Source organism: Apodemus sylvaticus, chromosome X, assembly GCF_947179515.1.
Source record: "Apodemus sylvaticus chromosome X, mApoSyl1.1, whole genome shotgun sequence".
Lineage (NCBI taxonomy): Eukaryota > Metazoa > Chordata > Mammalia > Rodentia > Muridae > Apodemus > Apodemus sylvaticus.
In genome coordinates this window covers 70,845,063-70,865,636 of record NC_067495.1, presented here as the reverse complement: position 1 = coordinate 70,865,636, position 20,574 = coordinate 70,845,063, and the positions used below count along the sequence as shown (strand labels likewise).

Below are 20,574 nucleotides of genomic sequence, written 5' to 3'. Positions count from 1 at the left end.
GCTGTGTACTTCAGTGGATTGTCCATAGTTATTTTTATGGTTGACTTTTGGTCATTTTAAAATAGTGTGGGATTGTAGATGCTGGTATTCGATGTATTGATTTTTTTTAAAGTTGTTCTTTAAATATGAACCTGAGGGGATGAGAATATAACTCAGTGGTAAAATATATGCTATTATTCCAAATCATTGTGTTTCCTCTCCAGCACCACGCACACATGCATAGGTGCAGGCATGCATGCACTCACACAGAAAATTGGATTACTGTTATTGCCTATGTGGCCTTAAACGTTTTTGTGTTTGAGTCATTTAAAGATCTAAGTTACTCTATCTCACTTATTGGTATCGTAGACTTTCACATTCACTTGATGTCTTTTATTCAGTTAAAAGACAGAAAATTTAATAAAATGTTTCTCAGACTCTCTAAATATTTGGTGTATATAAAAGATAGCAGATATAACATTTTACCACCTAGTCCTCTGCTTCTAATATTATCAAAACTAATAAAAATAGATAAGCATTTTTCTCCATTAGCAGATGGTTGACATGAATTAACTTCATAATGCTGTTAAAATAAGCATTAGCTATGTGTATTTGGTGGTTTGTGATTTGTTTATTTTAAATATGATATTTTAGATTCATTTGTTTCATGTGCATGAGTGTTTTGCCTGTATGCATGTATGTGGAACATGTGCATGCCCTTGTAAATTAGAAGAGGGTGTCAGTTGCAATGGAGCTGGAGTTACACATGACTGTTGCATACCCTGAGGGTGCTGGGAATTGAACCCAAGTCATTTGCAAGAACAAGTTCTCTTAACTACCAAGCTATCTATCCAGTCTGATTTATGTGGTTTATATTTATTTTTAAAGCTTCATAAAATATTTTGTATTTAATGCTGACAATGCCTTATGGATTTTAAAGGAGGTTTTATGGTTGTGAGCCTAGCCTTTAATAGCTAAGCCATCTCTCCAGCCCTTAAAGGAGTTTTTTTTTATACAGTTAGATACCCTGTTGATTCCACTTCTACAAAGTAACATATTTAGTTTCTAAGTTTATTTTTATTAATCAGAAATATAAATGTCATGTTTAAGTAAAAATATACTTTAAAACTCCTAATTAATTCCTCCACATTTTAGCTCCAAATTTCAAAATTTAAAAACCATGTTTGAAATATATCTTTTATACAAATTCTTTCAAAAGGTCTTTTCTATGTATATTTAATTTAAATTAACATAAAATTAGATAGATACAGAGTATTTCAAGCCTGTAATGTATGCTTCATTTGTAGTAGATGTTTCTTCCCTGTTTTCATTTCTTTTCCTTTTGGGGAACATTGAACATTGAGTCTAGGGACTCATTCCTGCTAGGAAGGTGGCTATTGAGCTATAGACCTAGCCCTGCTTTTATTTTTTATTTTCAGATATAAGCTTACTAAATTATTCAGGTTGGCCTTGAACTCACTCATGCTGGCTTTGATTTACATGTGGTGATCTTGGTTTACCCTAGTGTGTAGAAGGGATTATAGGCCTATGCCCCTCAGCTTATTCGCCTTTCAATTTTCATGGACATTAAGCCTTGCTGTGCTTCAGTATTTTGTTTTCTTGCCGTTCAGGTAATCAATTTCTTTCTATTCAGTGTCCTTTCTTTAAAAATATCAAAAACTTTTGTTCTACAAGTCTAAAAACTTCTTTGGTGAACAATCACTACTTAACACTCTTAGACAATTACTATTAGATGGAGTTTATACTTCTTGAAAAGATGATAGAAATAAGTTCAATAACTTAATTTTTTCGAAATTTTGACTTTTTTTTTAAAGATCCCTATGTGACTGAGATCTGAAATGGATAAAGGTTTTATTTCCATTTTTATAGATGAAAAAACAAAGACTGGTGTGTAATTAGAATAAATCACCCTAAGTAAGAATGAGTTTGCTGCTATGCTTTAGTTTTTAATCATCAGTATAAATTTTCAATAAGTATTTTTTTGCTTATTTTCCAATGTATTCATTATTTTGATGTGTTTAATTCAAGTTAGTGGCACATAGTTATTTGTATTATTATTGTTAGCCTTTGTTAAATGTTGATATCTGCCATGACCTTCAGTGACATTATATTATTCTCTACATGTTCTCCACATGTGATTCAGTGAAATGGTTTATTTGAATTTTAAGGGTTTTTTTGTTTGTTTTTTGTTTTTGTTATTGTTGTTGTTGTTGTTGTTGTTCCTCCTCCTCCTTCTCTTCCTCCTCCTCCTCCTCCTCCTCCTTTTCTTCTTTGTCATCGTCCTCCTCCTCTTCTTGTTTGGTTGTTGTTTTACCAAAATAGCCTTTCTGCCTTGAAATAAAACAAATGCTTGAAGAGATGGATGCTATTACATTATTACATAAACCCCAGTATATTTCAACCCTAGACATCCATCTTTGGTTAGCCTATTGTTCTATAGTCTTGTGAAGCTACTGTATTTGAGTTGTAATAGATTGCTACTAGAGATTGTTGTCATCTCCTTTTCATCCTAAAGGCTGATTTCCTTTCCATGAACAAATCACTTGTCAAATGAATGAAGCAGTACTGTCTTTGACTAATTGGTTTGTACTTACTAATGCTTTTTTCTAGTGTTATAGCATTCTTGGCTTTCTAATTCAAAACAAAAATGACCAGAATACAGAACTTGTGGTTGAACCTGTTAAAGTTTTTCTTAATATTGAATATATTTTAGAGATTTAGAGAAATATTTAATACTGTACTCACTTGTGCCTCAGATTTGCCATTTAATGTGAAAATTGTAGTGAACTTTGGAGGTTATTAAGTTTTTATTTTTCAGTAACAAGTTCATTTTCACATATCAACTCATAGTAGGTACTGTATATGTTTCCTAGGACTGCCCTAACAAGGGACCACAAACTGAGTGTCCTAACTGTCAGAAATTAATTTTCTCACAGTATGGACTTCTATTAAGTCTAACATCAAGGTGTTGGCAAGATTGATTTTTCTGAGGGCTTTCCCTTGGGTTTGTAGATAATTTGATATTACACACATCCTCGAGTGTGTGTGTGTGTGTGTGTGTGTGTGTGTGTGTGTGTCTGTCTGTCTGTCTGTCTGTCTGTGGTTTCATGGGCTTTTTAAAAAAGATTATCATCAGTCAATTTTGATTAAGGTACACCATAAGTTATTATTTTATCATAATTATCTTCTTAAATGTCCCAGTTCAACATTCAAGGTTTGAAAGGACTCAGTTCAGCCTCTCATATACATCTTTTCCTTTTCTTTCTTTGAAGGGAAGATAATTGTGTTTCTAAAATGTTACTACCTACAAGTATGAATTTTACCTTTGTGTCTCTAGGACTTGGTAATACAGAATATTAGCTAGGAAATATTGTGCTGAACTAGTGAATAATTAAATCATATGGTACATGATAATATTCTAACATAATACATCACAATTTCTACTACAGTAGAGAAATTTTGATACATTTACTACAAGGTTAAGTTTAGTACACATTCACACAATTACATTGACAAAAATAGATCTACTGTTTTCCTAGTTCTATTATATAATAAAAATACAATTCAGTATAAAATATATTATTTTTTAATACACATAACATAGATATATACATATATTCAACTTTTGTCAACTTAAAAAGACAGCAGTTTGAGGGCTGAGTCCATAGCTCAGTAGTAGAGAGCTTGCTCCTATACATAGGACCATACATTCAAGCCCCATTACTGCTCGCGCGTGCGCGTGCGTGCACACACACACACACACACACACACACACATCTTTAACATATATATATATACACATATATATTGAATTTTAATATTTTTATTTTATTAAAAAACTAAGAAGCTTGTTTATAAGTTAATTTATTTTTGTTTTTTTAAAGCATGCTCTAAGTCACTGACTATATAAGAGGATTTGTTCTATTTTGATGTATGACATCTATTAATATTCTTTCAGAATTATTAATCATTTCTAATTGATTTATGTAGAGACACCAAATACTTAGAATTAGAATTCCTCTACTTATGTACTTCTCTTGAGAGTGAATGTCTGACTTTTCTGTGTCATTGATGTTATTTTAACGTCAAGGTGTCTAGCTCATTGGGGCCATTCTCTGGTTTGTGTTAATCACAGCCAACACTGATTGATTAACCAGAGAATCAAAGGGCCAATAGATAAAGAACATTTGACCTTAGACATTACAGAACTGAAGCTTTGAGTGTAGTGATTTTGTTTTCTCGACAGTGAAAGGGTTAGATCAGAGATTATTTCTTTAGCTTTGCTACTTTGTGATATGGAGTTCATGTCGATTTAAAAAAATAAAAATTCTGTTACTGTGCTTTCCATAGGGACAGAATTACAATTCACATGAGTGTAATTTTAAACCTGAGAGGAGTTTTCTATTATGGGGTAGAAATACTACCTGGGAAGATTCCTTTCTTTCTTGCACATATGGTAGGAAACCTGTATATAGATTATATTCAGATTAATTAAGGTTCTTGGCTTGGGAACATTTTGGGTTCATAAATCATATTTTTGTGAATTTACTTTACATTGATGATCTGACAGGTTAGATATTTAAATACTTAAGAATAGAGTAAAATACTATTTAAAAATCTTTTGTGATTTTTATGTTTGCAATCTCACACTTTGCTAGATTTTATTTTTACTTTCTCTGTCTCTTAAACTACACTTTAGTGGGGACTGTCAATAGTTTGAGGCCCATCTGATCCACATAGCAAGTTCCAATCTATCTGGGTAAACATACCTAGACTGCCTCAAAAAAAAAGCAAAACAAACAAACAAACAAAAAAATGAAAACCCATAAGAAAGAAAAATACTATATCACGAGATGAGAATATCAATAGCCCATAAAACTAAGTGCTTGACTTATGGAATTTATTATTGCATAACTTATGGTGTGATTTTGTTGTTATTGTTTTGAAATGCAACTAATCACAAGATGTCAGAATTGTGCATGAGTATTATTTGGATTTTGTTTTTGTTTTTATTAGCGGGAAGAATTGGTTAAAGAGATACTTATTACACAGCATGTTAAAGAAGGATATGAGAAAGCAGATCCTGCACAGTTTGACTTGCTCAAGGTTCTTGGTCAGGGATCTTTTGGAAAGGTAATAAATACTTTTTATACATTTGTTTCTTTTTGATATTTAACAAAAATGTGTATACACATGTACAAGTCATTTCTATGGGTCTCAAAGGATGCACAGAAAGGTATCTCTTCGGTTTTATGTGTTTTATTTCTGTTTTTCTTTATACTCTTCTATAGCAGTCAAGGTTTCCTAACCCCTGAGCTTATATTACTCTATGTAAAAACCATGGCATGTTCTTTGTTGGTTGTCTAAATCATTTACCTGATTCTTATGAAGATATTTTTTATGTTCTTTTTGTGATGTTTTTCCTGGTTATTTTTGTCTCTGTTACTTAGCTCTGCATGAAAATTTAGAATTCATGCTGTAATTCATGTGTGGACTCATAAGCTATATCTCTTACAGAAAAGTAGAACTAGCATAGGTGATTTAGAAATCATGTGTGATTCTTGCTTTGAAAATTCTTTGAGAAAATTAATTCCTATACCCAATTTTGTATTTGTTTAAGTATTTGGTAATGTTTCTTAGAAATTAATTATGGATATGGTTCCTGAATTTTGCGTACCTATAATCTAATGAAAATTATTGAATTCATACAATAAGTAGCTGTTAGAAAGAAAGAAATAATCACTATTTCTGGGAAAGAGAAAATATAGTAACTGAGATTTAGTTACAAAGAGGAAAAGTAAGACAATCAGGTAGTGAATACAGTGATGAAGACATTTGTAAGGAAAGATATTTACTGAATGTGTCTGTAATTTTATGAAATATATTGATGAATATAAACTAGATATTAATAATTTGAATATAGTCTGGTACCTATATGATATAGAATATATCATAAATATAGAAATATTTATAGGGCAGAAAAGACCAATAGATATGGCTTTGTCCATGAATGATGTAAGGTAAGTGTGATGGATAATCTTGGTTGTCAGCTGGACACACCTGGAAAATGGAACCCCAGTTGAAACACTGCATCCATCAGTTTAGCCTGTGGGCATGTTTGTAAGGTAGTATCTTAATTGATGGCTGGTGTAGGAAGACGCAGCACACTGTGGGTGGTACCATACTTGGGTAGGTGAGTCTGGTCTGTATAAAGAAGGTGGCTAAACAAGCTGGAGGAAGCATGTCAGTGAGCAGCATTCCTATGTGGTCTCTGCTTCAGTTCTTGTCTTGGCTTCTTTCCATGGACTGTAATGTGTAAGCCAAATAAACCCTTTAACCCTCAAGTTGTTTTTGTCATGGTGTCTATTACAGCAACAGAAAACAAAGTCAGACAGGGATGGAAACCAAAATTAGGAGGCTCTATTAAGAACTTCCTGGTGTTTGTAGATAAAGTATTATAAAAGTAACTTGTAAATTAGGTGTATATATATCCTATAAAATTTTATTTTTAATGTTTCTGAGAGTATATATTAACTTAGAAGAACAGAGATAAAGTTCTTAATATCAAATTAATAAATGTCTAAATATTTGACAAATATGATTCCACAGAAACATTTCAAGTTATTAAAAGTTTTCTTATATATCTTCATCTGTGAATTTGTTTCTTGCTTTGTCTTATAAAAGATTTAAGAATTCCATAGATAAATAACAATTGAAATTGAAAGCAGATAGCATAAGGTAGACATGCCTTTGTTTGCCTATAACCCTAGCATACTGGCTGCTGAGGAAGAAGGCTGCTATTGAGGCTAGGCCTAGCTTGGGGGCCACAGAGTGTTTGGAGCCCAGATTGGGTACATAAAGAGTCCCTTCTCAAACAAATCTAAACATCAAAGGGTGGATAAAACCCCCAAATCGACACAAGTCTAAAAGCAAGTGGCAATATAGAGTGAAACAGAAACAATAGAGTAGAAAGGCTTACAAAACGCCTAGAATACACATTGTTATTTACAAATGTATCACATTGGGCCTGAAATGACTTTGGCAACCACTATAAAGAAATAGGTTAGTATTAACAATATCTGTTAGGTTGAGACCTATTTAACAGACAAGACAAACTTTTATTATTGATCTTCATAAAGAAAATAATGTATAACAAAATGATTACTTTTCAAGAACATCTTCATATTAAATGAAACACTATGCTGTTAAAAAGTTGTAAGCTTAGTCTTTAAATTCATAGAACACTCTGTATAGGAATTTTGGTTTAACAAAATAGATTGTTGAAACTCCTTTTAAATTCATAGTATTAATATACAAAATAGTGAGCTTTACATAGTTTATCAACCAAAAAATATTTAGAAGGTAGATTTTGTTTTGCTTCTTAGGATGTGAACGTACTTGCTTGTCAGTATTGCATCATTTGTGTAGGCATTGTGTGGGTGTGACTTGTTATATGGTGAGCATATTCAGGAATTTGGCCAAGGCTGTGAATCAGATAAGTGTAGGCCCAATTCCAAGAAACTCTGGGCTGTACAGGCTTACTTAAGTATAAGCAATAGAAGATTTAGATCATGTAGTTTTATGACATTAAATGTTTTAGTCTATTTAATGGGAACAAAATTGTACTAATGCCAAAGCCATGTAGAACTGCGCATTACTAAAACAAGGTTTAATGAAATGATTTAAAACAGTTCAAATAAAAAGTCATATGAAGCAGAATTGATTTATTGAGAAGTTTGAAAAATGGAAAGTAAGATATTTAAGCTCACTTGGTAACATTAGGTAACATTAGGTAACATCATTGGTGAACATTGGTTCACGTTTTTATTGAGATACTTTACCATCATGAGTAATTTTACCTGGCAGGTAAGCATTGCCTCTGATTATTCTTTGTTATAAAATAAAATGCCCAAGAACTTTAAAACAAATGAATATTCATGGCAAAAGCACTTTTTGGTCTTTATTAAGACATCAAATCTATGTTTGATTTTGTTACTAATCTCTTGAATCACAGATTTTTAAGTCCTCAAAAGCTTGTCTACATGTATTATATTCTCAGTTAGATTTAATGAATTAAGTAAAATGGGAGCATATATAAAGTGCCTAATTATAAATTATAGTATAACTACATTTGTATATATTTTATAACAGAGAATATAAGGGCAAAAATTGTATAATTAGTGCACAGAGAGCAAAAATGTTTGGAGGAAAGTTTGGAGGAAATACTAATGGGGGATATGGAAGGACTGGGAGGAGAGTTAGTGGAGGGATAGGCTTGATCCAAATACATTATAATCTCAAAAAAGTAAGTGATTTTATCCCATGTTTTAGGTTTGTTCATTCCTTTGTTAACTTCTGCCAGCTCTAATAGTTTCTTCATCCTCTAAGTAACTCAATACAGCTTGAACAAGCTTAACAAACAAACAGTATAAGAGCCAGGGTTTGGGGAAAACTACTATGAAACTGTATTTTCTGGATATGACAAAATTGATCCACACATGAACTCATAGAAACTGTGGTTTTCAGTATAAGATTTGCTCTGGATCAAGTCTGTCAAAATTCCATGGGGATGGAGTTGGGAGGGTGCTGGCATTCTCATAGTAGGCCCTAAACTCACACTTGTGCTCGAATCACTAATTGGCTAAATTCTTTATTTAAAAAAAAACCATGGCATTGGGAGAAATATGATAGGGTTAGAACATATTGGGGAGAATATGGGTCTATATAATCATAATATATAATATGAAATTTACAGGAATAAATAAAATATATTTAAAGTGGTAAAGTGGCCTGAACTGTGCAAGTCACTTAAAAATATTTCTTTTATTAGGTTTTTCTTGTTAGAAAGAAGACTGGTCCTGATGCTGGGCAGCTCTATGCAATGAAGGTGTTAAGAAAAGCTTCTTTGAAAGGTATAAAATTAGAAAGTTTATTAGAATAGAATTTAGCAAAACTTGTTTTTTTAAAAAAATATGCTATGCATTTGCTTGTAAGAGGAATAGTTGTAAGGGAGTTGTTTTTAGCATTGCTAATTGTTACAGTTTTCTAGAATTCAGTTGATACTTCTGGGGTCCTCTATTGTTGTATAACAATTTCTTGAATGTGTTTCTGAATAAAAATTTAGTATCAGAAGGTGTAACATTTTATTCAGTTTAGTCTGAAGTTAAACATTTTTTTAAAATATTTACTCCTTTCTTTCAGTATCTTTATTTTTTACTTTTTATCTGGGTGTTGCACATTTAGACAGCACAACTACCCCTACAATTATATACACTGTTTTCTAGACTTATACAATTTAATACTGACCCTGATATATTACAGACCTATAATCTAGCTCTACAGAGGTGGAGTTCAAGATTATCCTCCCCTGTATACCATATTTAAGATCATCATGGACTTCAAACACATAGGGAGGGAGGGAGGGAGGAATGGGGGGAGGGAGGGGAGAGGGAGGGAGGGAAACAGACACAGAGAGAGAAGAGGGACAAAGAGAAAGAACACAAAGGATACTATCTATCAGTTCAGTTTTACTTCACATGAAAACTTAAAGAAATACACATTAACCAAATATGCCACTTTAGCTTATCTCTAGATTTAAACCAAATCAGTTGGTTTTTGAAACTGGTTATCTAGGAATATGCAGACTTAATTCAGTTTTTTTACTTATGAAATTATTTATATGTTTATATTTTGATTGGTAAATGACAGGTCTTTACTAAGATTATGAACAAATATAACATTTCAGTCCTTATGATTTTAGTTCGAGACCGTGTCCGCACAAAGATGGAGAGGGATATCCTGGTAGAAGTAAATCATCCATTTATTGTCAAACTGCACTATGGTAAGCAACCCTTTTATTTATGGAATTAGAGAACTGTAGTGTTTTACAGATACTACTATAAACATTATGTAATACATTTAGCAATATGAAATATACCTGAAATATGTATTAATAGCAAGCTTTTAATTAAACTCATTGTCTTAAGTTGGTTAACTTAAGGTAAAATGATAATGTTTTCCAAAATCCCATCAAGTATTAGGGAGGGGGTCTTGACGTCTCACCTCATGGCTGATGAACTCTTGGCAATTGATAGCTGTTGGTAGAGTCAGTTTTCTTCAGCAGTGTAGTCTCTTAATGCATGCTTCAGTACATGGCCCTACACCATGCTTATACTAGTAACTCTATGTGAACTCAAAACTTCAAATGAGCACATAAAATTGGGAGGCAGTATTGGTAGGAGGCTATGGGAGGAATTGGAGGGAAGGAAATGGGGCTAAGTTTGTTCTAAACACATGTATATATGAAATTCACAAAGAATAAAAATGTAGAAAATGTATTATTTCTAGATGAGATGAAGGAGTACCTCCAGTAGGCTACTATGATAATTTATATAAAACATTCTGATGTTTATTTACAAGGATAGTATTTTTTGGCTCTAATCAAGAGGGCTAGGTTATATTAGTTAGGTTGAACTATTTTGTAATACTCAAGAGGTGAGATCGGTAAGAAGCAGCAGAAATAATGGGGGAGGGATGTTTGGAGTGGGGCATTTATGAATTTGAATCATGTTTCTATTGGTAATATATTAAAGAGATTTATAGGTATGATTTTACTGAGAATAAATAGATCAAAGTAAAGCATTAATGCAGTTTACTATACCATTTAGTTTTGTGCATTTAAAATGTAGCATATACTGATTTATTTTTACTATAAATTTTGACAAAAACTCATTTAAATATCTATCCAATTTATATAAAGTATAAGAAATTCTTGCTCCCTAATTTTAAATTCTCTCATAATATAATGGAATAAAAGTAACAGTATTTTAGAACCTCTTTGTATCTCTGACATGCCGTGAGATTAAGAATTGCCCTATTGTGGCAAAATACTGTCTTAAATGACGTGGGCTGCAGAAGTGAAACAAAGTCCTAATTTCTAGGAATGTATGAAGTATGAAACTGTGTAAATGAATATGCAAAGGGAAGTGAAATAGTTACCACAAGAGAGGCAGGAAGTACAATTAAACCTCAAAAGTAGTCGTAATTTTGATGTAGTGGAGATTAAAGAGGCTATATGGAAATGTGATGAGTTGGGAGGCTCAGTAGAGGAGGTGACCATATTTTTGAGCTTTGTAGAATGCACTAGATAAAATTGGAATACAAATTTTAAGCAGCTGCACTAGCACAAGATACTTTATTATCAGAAACATTTTGGTGGTAGAATATTTTTGTAAAGCCGCATGCATGACTGACTATACCCTGGAAAGGACATAGGCCTACTTTAAGACTGGACTACATAGTGGGTTTTATTGTGATAGTTTATCTAACAATGGGTCATATTAACATATAATTGTTTTATGATGTTTGATAATAAAATTTCAAACATGTTAATAAAAAAGTATGGTAGAGTTTAACTGCTGCAACATTCTGGTTTCTAATTAGCTTTTCAGACTGAAGGGAAGCTGTACTTAATATTGGATTTCCTTAGGGGAGGAGATGTCTTCACAAGATTATCCAAAGAGGTGAGAGAATTTCCTTATAAATTTGCTAGTATATTTTATTCAAATAAACCTAAAAAGTTAGGTAATTTTTCCTGTAGAAATTTGAAATCTTAAGCTTTTGATCATTATATATAGTATTTAATGATATGTCAGATGATGCTTTATTATTTGTCTTTCAGATCATCTCAGACTAATAGTTACTTTTGTCTGAGATGAACGAACACTATAAAGAACTGATTGATGTAGATAGGAACAAGCCTAGACTTTGGCTACTCAAGCTACCTAAATGCCTCTTGGTGTAATGTTTAACTTATTTATTTAAAGTAGACCTATTGAGGTATAATTGACATACAATAAATGTCATAATAAATTATACAATTTGATAGGTTTTGCATTTTTATATAACTGTGACTTCGTTATTAAAATAAAATATATTATTGCCAAAAGTTTATAATGTATTCTTCACATCCCAATCCTGCTCTTTCTGCTGTCAATGTTTGGTTTATATTTTTGAACAGATTACAGAACCTTAATCATAATATATTTTCTTTTTGTCTGGTTTAAATCATTGTAATTATTTTGATTTACCCATGTTGTTTGTGTACTAGTTCATTCACTTTTATTGGTGAGCAATACCCATTGTATGGATGCACCATGTTCTGTTTATTTACTTGTTGATGAATGTTTGAGTTACTGCAGTGTTTGAATAGTACCAATTAAACTGCTTTAAACATTCATGTACAAATGATTATATTGACATATGTTTTCATTTTTCATGAGTAAATACCTAGGAGTATAACAGTTGGGTAACATGGTAGGTGTACATTTTAACTGAAGACATAGCGGAACTGTTTTTCCAAAGTGCTTATATAATGTTTACACTTCAAACAGTGGTATATAAGAATTTCGGTTGGCTTCTCATTCTTGCCAACACCTGGTATGATCGGTTTTCTTTTCTTTCTTTTTTTGTGTGTAGATTTGTTGACCATCTGGTATATCTGGTAAATTTATAGTGTTACCTAATTTCTGAATTTCATCACTAAAGACTAATGATTTGGAGAATCTTTTTCTGCATTTATTTTGTGTCTATCTTCTTTGATAAAATGTTTAAACATTTGCTCATTTTAAAATTGAATTATTTGTTTTCTTCTTGAGGTTCCAGAGTTCCTAATATAGTTTAGATGTAAGTCTTTAATCATATATGCTGTTTATAAAGGTTTTCTTCTGGTTTATACTTTGCCTTTTTAGTCTTGTATCTTTTGAAAACAGAATTTCTTAATTTTGGTGCAGTCTGTTTAATAATTTTCTCATTAATGCTTTTTAATATTCCATTTAAGAATTGTTTACCTGATTCTAGGTAAAGATTTTTCCTGTGTTTTCTAGAGGTTTCCATAGTTTATATTTATAGTCTTAGTTCACTTTGGAGCTATTTTAATGTGCAGTTGTGTATAGAAGTCCTTTTAAAATTGATAGAAATATCTATTTCTAGCATCATGGTTAGAAAAAAATATCTTTCTTCACTGAAATACCTTATATATTTTCATCAAAAATCAGATTATCATATATGTGAAGACCTAACTTTGGATATTCTGTTCTGTTCACTGATTCATTTGTCAATCTTTGTGATAGTACCCTCTGTCTTGATTACTGATTCTTTATCATATATCTGGAGGTTATCAATTACAATCCATAAGCTTTGCTTTTCTTATAGAAATTGTTTAGGCTCGTATAGGTCATTTTACATTTCTGTATTAATTTTCAAGTCAACTTTCCACATTCTAAATTAATACCTACATGAAATTTGTTTTGGATTTCATTCAACCTGGAGATCACTTTCCACAGAACTGACATCTAAAAGACATTGAATTTTCCATAAACATGGTTTCTCGTTTCCACTCCATTAGCATTTGCCTAATTTTAGTAGTGATTTTTTCAGCATATAGGGCTTGCACATCTTTTGTCAGTTATCTTTTAGTGCTTCCTGTTTTAATGATGTAAGTAGAATAGTTCTTTTAATTTCATTTTCAGTGGGAAAAACAATAGAGTTCCTATATTGAATTTGTATCTCATAATCTAGTAGAATTATATATTCTGGTTGCTTTTTATGTAGATGTCAAGAGCTTTTGTCTTAATTACTTTTGACAAGTACTTTACTTCTTTCACCTTTAGATATCATGTATCTATTTCTTTTGCTTGTGACCTGTTAATATTGGCTTGAACTTTCATTCTGATGTTGAATATATTTGATGAGAGCAGACATTCTTGTCTTACTGCTTCAAAGTAGAGGGAAGCTTAATTTCACTATAAAACATAAAGCTATGTATTTCTATGTTCTTTATTGGGTTGAGTTATCATCTCATTGTATTGTGGGGAGATGTTTTAATAGATGTTACATATTGTCGCATGTTTTTATTTGAGATTTTTTTCCTGCTTAATTTATAATATGTGGAATTGTGACCCATATTGTGACCCAATGGTAACCAACCTTGAATTTTTAAAGGAATGCCACATAGACTTCAGGTATAATTACTTTAAAATTTATTGGATGTGTGCTAAATGTTTAATACATTTTATATTTGTTTACTTTTTAATTTTTTCTTCTGCTTTTATTGGATGTGTATGGGTGTTTTGTGTTAATGTACAATTGGTCACCAGGTTGAGTTAGTGTCTGTGGATACTGGGAAAGGGCATTACATCCCATGGAACTGTACTTACAGATGGTTGTGTACAGCCATGGGGAATTCTGGGATTCAGACCTGATTCCTAAAAAACCAGCCAGCCAGCACTCTTAAGTGCTGAGCCATCTCTCTGTACTTCTAACTATTTTCATAAAAGAGTGTTTATTTTCTCTTATATTTTCTACATTTATTTGTTTTTTGTATCAAGAATAATTCCTGCTTTATAAGTTGAATAAGATTTTTTTGTATAGGATTTTTTTCTTTTACTTTCCAGTAGAATTTATTTAGATTCAGTATTAATTGCAAATAGTGATTGATAGAATTCATATGAAGTCAGTTACACTGGTAGGTTGTTTTGGCCAAAAAGCTGCTTTTTGGTAAAGGTGTTTAACCAGGAAGTCACTTTATATAATAGATTTCAGAGTACTGTTTCTTCTTGTGAGTTGTGTCTAAGCTTGTGTCTTTTTAGGAATGTGTTTGATTCATCATATTTGTAGCTACAGGTTTTGTATTAGTTATTTTGTTGTTGCTTTTGCTGTATTAAAATGTTACGGCCAAGAGGAACTTCTAAAACAAACAGTTTATTTTAGCTAGCAGTTAAGGGGAAGAATACATAACGAGAGGCCTGCCTGCAGCAGGGGTAGGAAGCAGAAAGTTTTCTTCTCACTGTTGAAGTGACGCAAGGCTATAAACATGCAAAGCCTGCCCTGATACTCTTTCTCCAACGACATTTCTTGTCCTAAATGGTTCATAACCTCTTCAAGCAGTGCCAACAGTTGGTGACTAAGTGTCAAATACAAGAACAGGTATGCGATTTCTCATTCAAGCCACCACAGCTGTTTTTATATTCCCTTATTATCTTCTTTCATAGATGTAGAATCCTTTTTCATATATGGCTTTCACTCCTTATGGTGGTAGTTTGTCTTTTCCTCTTTGGCCCCCTTGGCATTACTAGAAGTTTATCAGCCTTATAATTTTCTTTTTATGATACAAGCTTTTGGCTACATTGATTTTTGTTATAGTTCTATTTTTTGTATTTTATTTGTATTACTACTTACGTTGTAGTTACTAACTTTGTTCTTGATTTGATGGCTTTCTTCTTTTCTAATGCAGCTATTTAATATTACAAACTATTGCTTTAATTTTATTCCTAATATTTTGGCCCTTTTATTTCATTTAATGTACTTTCTCATTTCTTTTATTTGACTCATTGGATATTTGAAAAGATATTTAATTTATGCATATATGGTTATTTTCCAGACATTGTTCTAATATTAATTTCTAACCCAATACTATTGTAGTCACAGAGGATACATTTTAATAACCTGACTCCTAAATTTGTTTATACTTACTGTGTTCTTTAGAACATGCACACACATACACACACACACACACACACACACACACACACATGTAAATGTTCCATTTGTGTTAGGTTGGTTAGTAGTAGTTGCTTTAGAAATTGAGAATGTATTACATAGAATACCCAATTTTATATTTTAGAAACACATGAAATATTCTAATTACAGATTTGTATATTTCTCTAATTTCTAACAAAGTTTTAAAGAAACTTTTATGAGTAGTATTCTTTCCTTATAAGGAGGTGATGTCATTATTAAATGATTTACTTTGGTAGTTTGATGACTCTTTTTAAAAAGTGGCATTAGCTCAATATAACCTTTTTTTTGTGTCTTCACTTTAATTGTAGTTTTACTTGTAGCAATTAAGAAGTACTCATGGCATCCTTGAATTTTTCCAATTTTTGGGTTTTTTTAAAGTGAGGTATTAGACTTACTTCATAATATATGATTATATATTTTGATATGGTAGTCTTTAACCCTACCATCTATCTCAGTTATATTGTAATCAATTACAATAATAATTATAGTTTAACTATTGGTTCTGCTGCTAACTTGGTAGTATTAACTAACATCTTATTTTGTTATTTTATATTTCTGTTAAGTTTTATAATATGAAATTTTAACTTGGGTGCAGGGACATATGGTCTTAATACCAGTTGCCATATTCATTAAATATTTTTTCGTGACTTATTTTATAGTTCTGTGACAGCATACTTGCAAGGTTTTTCTTTTCTCCCTCCCTCCCTCCCTTCTTCCCTCCCTCCTTCTTTCCTTCCTTCCTTCCTTTCTTTTTCTAGAACTGTAGATATTATTGTTTATCCCAGACTGATGTGAATCCAAGGCTTTCCATTTCAGCCTTTAACCTGTTGGGGTTAAAGGTGTATACTACTACATAGTATTGGACTTTGTACTGGATGGTAGGTAGATAATGTGAATTTAACGTTCTTGCATGATAAATATTTTGTCATTTTGATCACATAGGCTCTTTTTATCTTTAGTGATGAAGAATCAAACACTGAGCCTCTTATATGGTAGGGACCCACTCTCCACTTTACCTGTACCCGTCAACTCTGGTTTTGCATTTAAGCCTTTCATTTAGGACTAGGACAACATTTAGTATGGGGTTAATTTTCCTTGCTTTTCAAATGACAACCCTTCCTAATTACTCTAAACAGCATCCTAGGAATTATGATTTATTATCTTACTTTCCAAATAAGATATGTCCTTTATCTTCTTAAGCTTAGTGGTTTTTTTTAATCCTTTAAGACTTTTTATTTCCTGTTGAGCTCAGATAGTTTCTATTGGTCCATGATTAAGAATTTCTTCTATCTGGGTAGTCTTTGTGAAATTTAATATAGTAGGTGATGAATATTTTTGTACTTTTGGAAATACACTGATGCTTGTTTGAAAATATAGAAATAGTTTTATCTTTTCATGACTTCCTTTAAAATTTGTGAGAATGGATTTGAACATTTAATTAGGATTAGTTTTGATCTGCTATGAAAGCAAAATCCTTCTGATTATTCTGACTCAATGCATATGATGTTTTCTGCTCTAGTTGAAGTTAACAGCAGCTATTCATTGCCCAATGAGAGTTTCAAGGATTGTTTTCTTGATTCTTTTCCTGACTAAGCATCGTGTCCTCCTTCACATGTACTATGCACGCCATCTATATACTTGGAACTGTTTACATATCTTGAAAGGTCATTCTGCAGTTTGCTTTGCTTTGGTACTCTGAATTCTTTTCTTCTCCAAGATTTTTGGCTCTTACTCATTGCTTTAGAAAACGTCCAAGCTCCAATTGTGTTCGATCTCCCTGTACTACTACTTGGAAACGTTCTAGGTAGTAAGCGAGTACAGTCATAGGACATACCACGTTTGTTACTCATATCTCAGTATTTCATTGTCTTTTGTTGCTAGATGTCCAGTGTCTTGAGAAATATCATTCCATGTATTTTGTCCTGTGTTTTGAATGTTTCAGGCAGGAGAATAGCTTCTGTTCTTGTCCATTTTATTTTGTCTTGAAATGATCATCTCTTAGCAAAGTTTTAATTGGATGACTGTAGTTCAACATCCTACTTCCAGAATTTATAATGTTGAGTGTAGGAGAGCTACCATTCATTGGTCCCTAGAGCTCTAGAACTTGTGATAAAGGAACTTGTATTTATGGCATGTTAGTCAGTGCTTAAGTGGGTGAGGTCTCTGGCTTATATCTGTCTACCTCCGGTGCAGAACTTGGCATATAAAATTTTGTACTGTAGGACATAATTTAGTATGTAATAGGGTCTGTCTATGTCCCCCATCCAAGAGAAAATCTTAAAGAAACTTACAGAGGGGACAATGGTATATCAAGGCTCCAGCATACATTATTTCTTATGTTAGATTATAAACTGTCACAAATGTTTATGAAAAATTCTTACTTGTAGTCATTTCTAATTTTCTTTTAAACTCTTCAGACCTCCATTCTCGATGTGGGACTATCTAAACTCATACTAGCACAGAGATGCAGTCAGTAAGTTTTCATTCCTAAATCTGGAATATTAAGTAAGAGCAAGCATTTTAAATGCATTTCCCAAAAGACAATAAATTAGTTTATTTATTGAATAGACATTAAAAAACTGATTCAGTGAGTAATTCTATAGGCATCTTTTTATAAGTAGTTGATTGTTGGTTATACTTCACTTGTGAATAAAAAGTTGAGTAATCCAAACTGAAGAATTATTTGTACCTTAGAAATAGACTTTTAAAATTCATTTTCGTATGTATTAAGAAAGTTTGTTTCTTAAATTTTAAAAAAAGTACTTGCCTCAAATTTTCTCTCTGAAAATGCACACAGACATATACACTCAAATAAATTCATATGTAAGCACATAAAATTTTGACCTAAAACTTTTCTTTTTGCTAATATAAAGAAAATATATTCAATTTATTATTGTAAAGCTATCATTTTTTGAAAAAATAATTTACTAGTTTAATAAAATTCCAGACAAAATTTCAATAGAAATATGTGTGTTTAAAATTGACAGTATAATTTCACAATTTATCTAGATAAGGAAACAAATGCTAAAAATGTCATATGATATATACTTTCCTAAAACTTACTTTTTAGTCATTTGGTTTTTTTTTTTTTTTTGGAGAGAGTCTAGTTATTAGAGTTAGGCTGTCCTTTAACATAAAATCTTTCCTAATTTAGCATCCTAAGTGCTAGGATTATATGTGTGTTGCACCATAATTGTTTTTTCTTACTATTAGAAAGTTTCTTTAAGCAAAGTTTATATTTTAAACACATGATCAGGAACATATTGTATAACCCATGAATATAATATATATGTATACATATAAATATATGCATGTATATTTAAGCACATAAAATTATGATTAAGCCTGGCAGTGGTGGTGGCACATGCCTGTAATTCCAGCACTCTGGGAGGCAGAGACAGGCAGATTTCTGAGATCGAGGCCAGCCTAGTCTACAGAGTGAGTTCCAGGACAGCCAGGGCTACACAGAGAAACTCAGTCTCGAAAAAACCAAAAAAAAAAAAAAAAAAAAAAAAAAAAAGATTATGATTAAAAGATGTATCATATATTTTGGAAAAGAAATTGCTCAGTGAAAACAATTCATAAGAATTTCGTTAGATTATTTCAAAAAATAATATAAATATGATCTGTACCACACACTAAGTGAATTTACATATATAATAGAACTGTATCTTAGAAGTAATTACTATATTCTAAAATAAAGTGCAGCTGTGTATTTAGTTGTTTATCATTGAACAGACATTTGGTAAGCTTTAAAGTAACAAGGAGAAAAAGAAACAGATAAAATAAATTTGACTATATAAAATTAAGAACTACTTATCAAAACCCACGCAGATTTGAAAAGCACTTGAATAAATGTGATAAAGACATTTTTAGATTTATTTATTTATTTTATGTATAAGTACTCTTATCTGCTTGTACACCTGCGTGCCAGAAGAAGGCTTCAAATTCTAGCATAGATGGTTGTGAGCCACCTTGTGGGTAGGAATTGAACCCAGGACCTCTTCAGGACATGATTTCTTAATACTTTAAGGGCTTATACCTACTGAACCAAACTGTAGGTTAACAGAAAATAAACAACAAATTGCTGGTACCTTATGAAACCTGGAAAAGCCACAATTTATGAGAAACTCCTTGGTATATGAATACATTTAAATTAAATCAAATTTGATACTTTTTATATCAAAATTTCATTAAAGGATAATTTGCTTCTGTTAAAGATGTAATATGCCTAATATATTCAAGAATGTATGGGCATGCAAGCTATTGTAACCTTATTGGAAAGTAATTTTATTTTATATGTCAGGAATCTAGACTATGTTTCTTAACCCAATTTTTACTGTTTTATTACTTAGGAATGCATCCTGGTGAAATACAAAGGTGTATGCATTTATAAGAATATTGATATATTTATAATATAGCATATTATAATAGTTATAGGAATAAATATTCGAAATAACTTAATTGTTCAGAATGAAAGCATTCGGTAAATCATAGTGAGCTGATAGGATTACTATGCACTAATTTAATAATGATCATAAACAAGTTTGAAATATCTTAGAGTGTGCTTATGATATAACATTAGCTGGAAACAAAGGAGATTTTTATATAATATATGTAGTATCGATTCTAGTATCCTAATCTATACAATCCCATACACACATTATTAAGCCACGTGTTAATAATGTTTTTCCTTTTAAATGGAACCTTACGTGACCTTTTCATTTGAGGTGGGTTATGAGTAGGATAGTTAGCAAATGTGAAATTACTATTAACCATGAACCTAAAATATGAGGGAAATATTCTGTAAGTGAGATACAGTGGCTTCTGGGGCAAAGAACATATTTTAGGGACAAGTAATCCTTAATTCTTATCCTATGTTTCCTATTTACTAGTTCTTACTTTGGGTAAGTTACTTAGTTGCTCTTAATCTCACTGTCCATGTCTGTAAGATGTTGATAATGGTATAGTATAGAGTTTTTGGAAGACTGAAAA

General features: G+C 31.6%; 1 protein-coding gene across 7 annotated transcripts in view; it reads left to right on the top strand.

Moving 5' to 3' along the window:
- The window catches only part of Rps6ka6 (ribosomal protein S6 kinase A6), a 98,015-nt gene that overhangs the window by 41,623 nt on the left and 35,818 nt on the right, over nt 1–20,574 (top strand). For all 7 annotated transcript variants that reach the window (XM_052171541.1, XM_052171538.1, XM_052171537.1 and 4 more), the window contains 4 exons: nt 5,017–5,133; nt 8,831–8,912; nt 9,761–9,841; nt 11,443–11,522. In XM_052171541.1, coding sequence (XP_052027501.1) covers nt 5,017–5,133; nt 8,831–8,912; nt 9,761–9,841; nt 11,443–11,522 — 360 coding nt within the window. The remainder of the gene's footprint in view (nt 1–5,016; nt 5,134–8,830; nt 8,913–9,760; nt 9,842–11,442; nt 11,523–20,574) is intronic.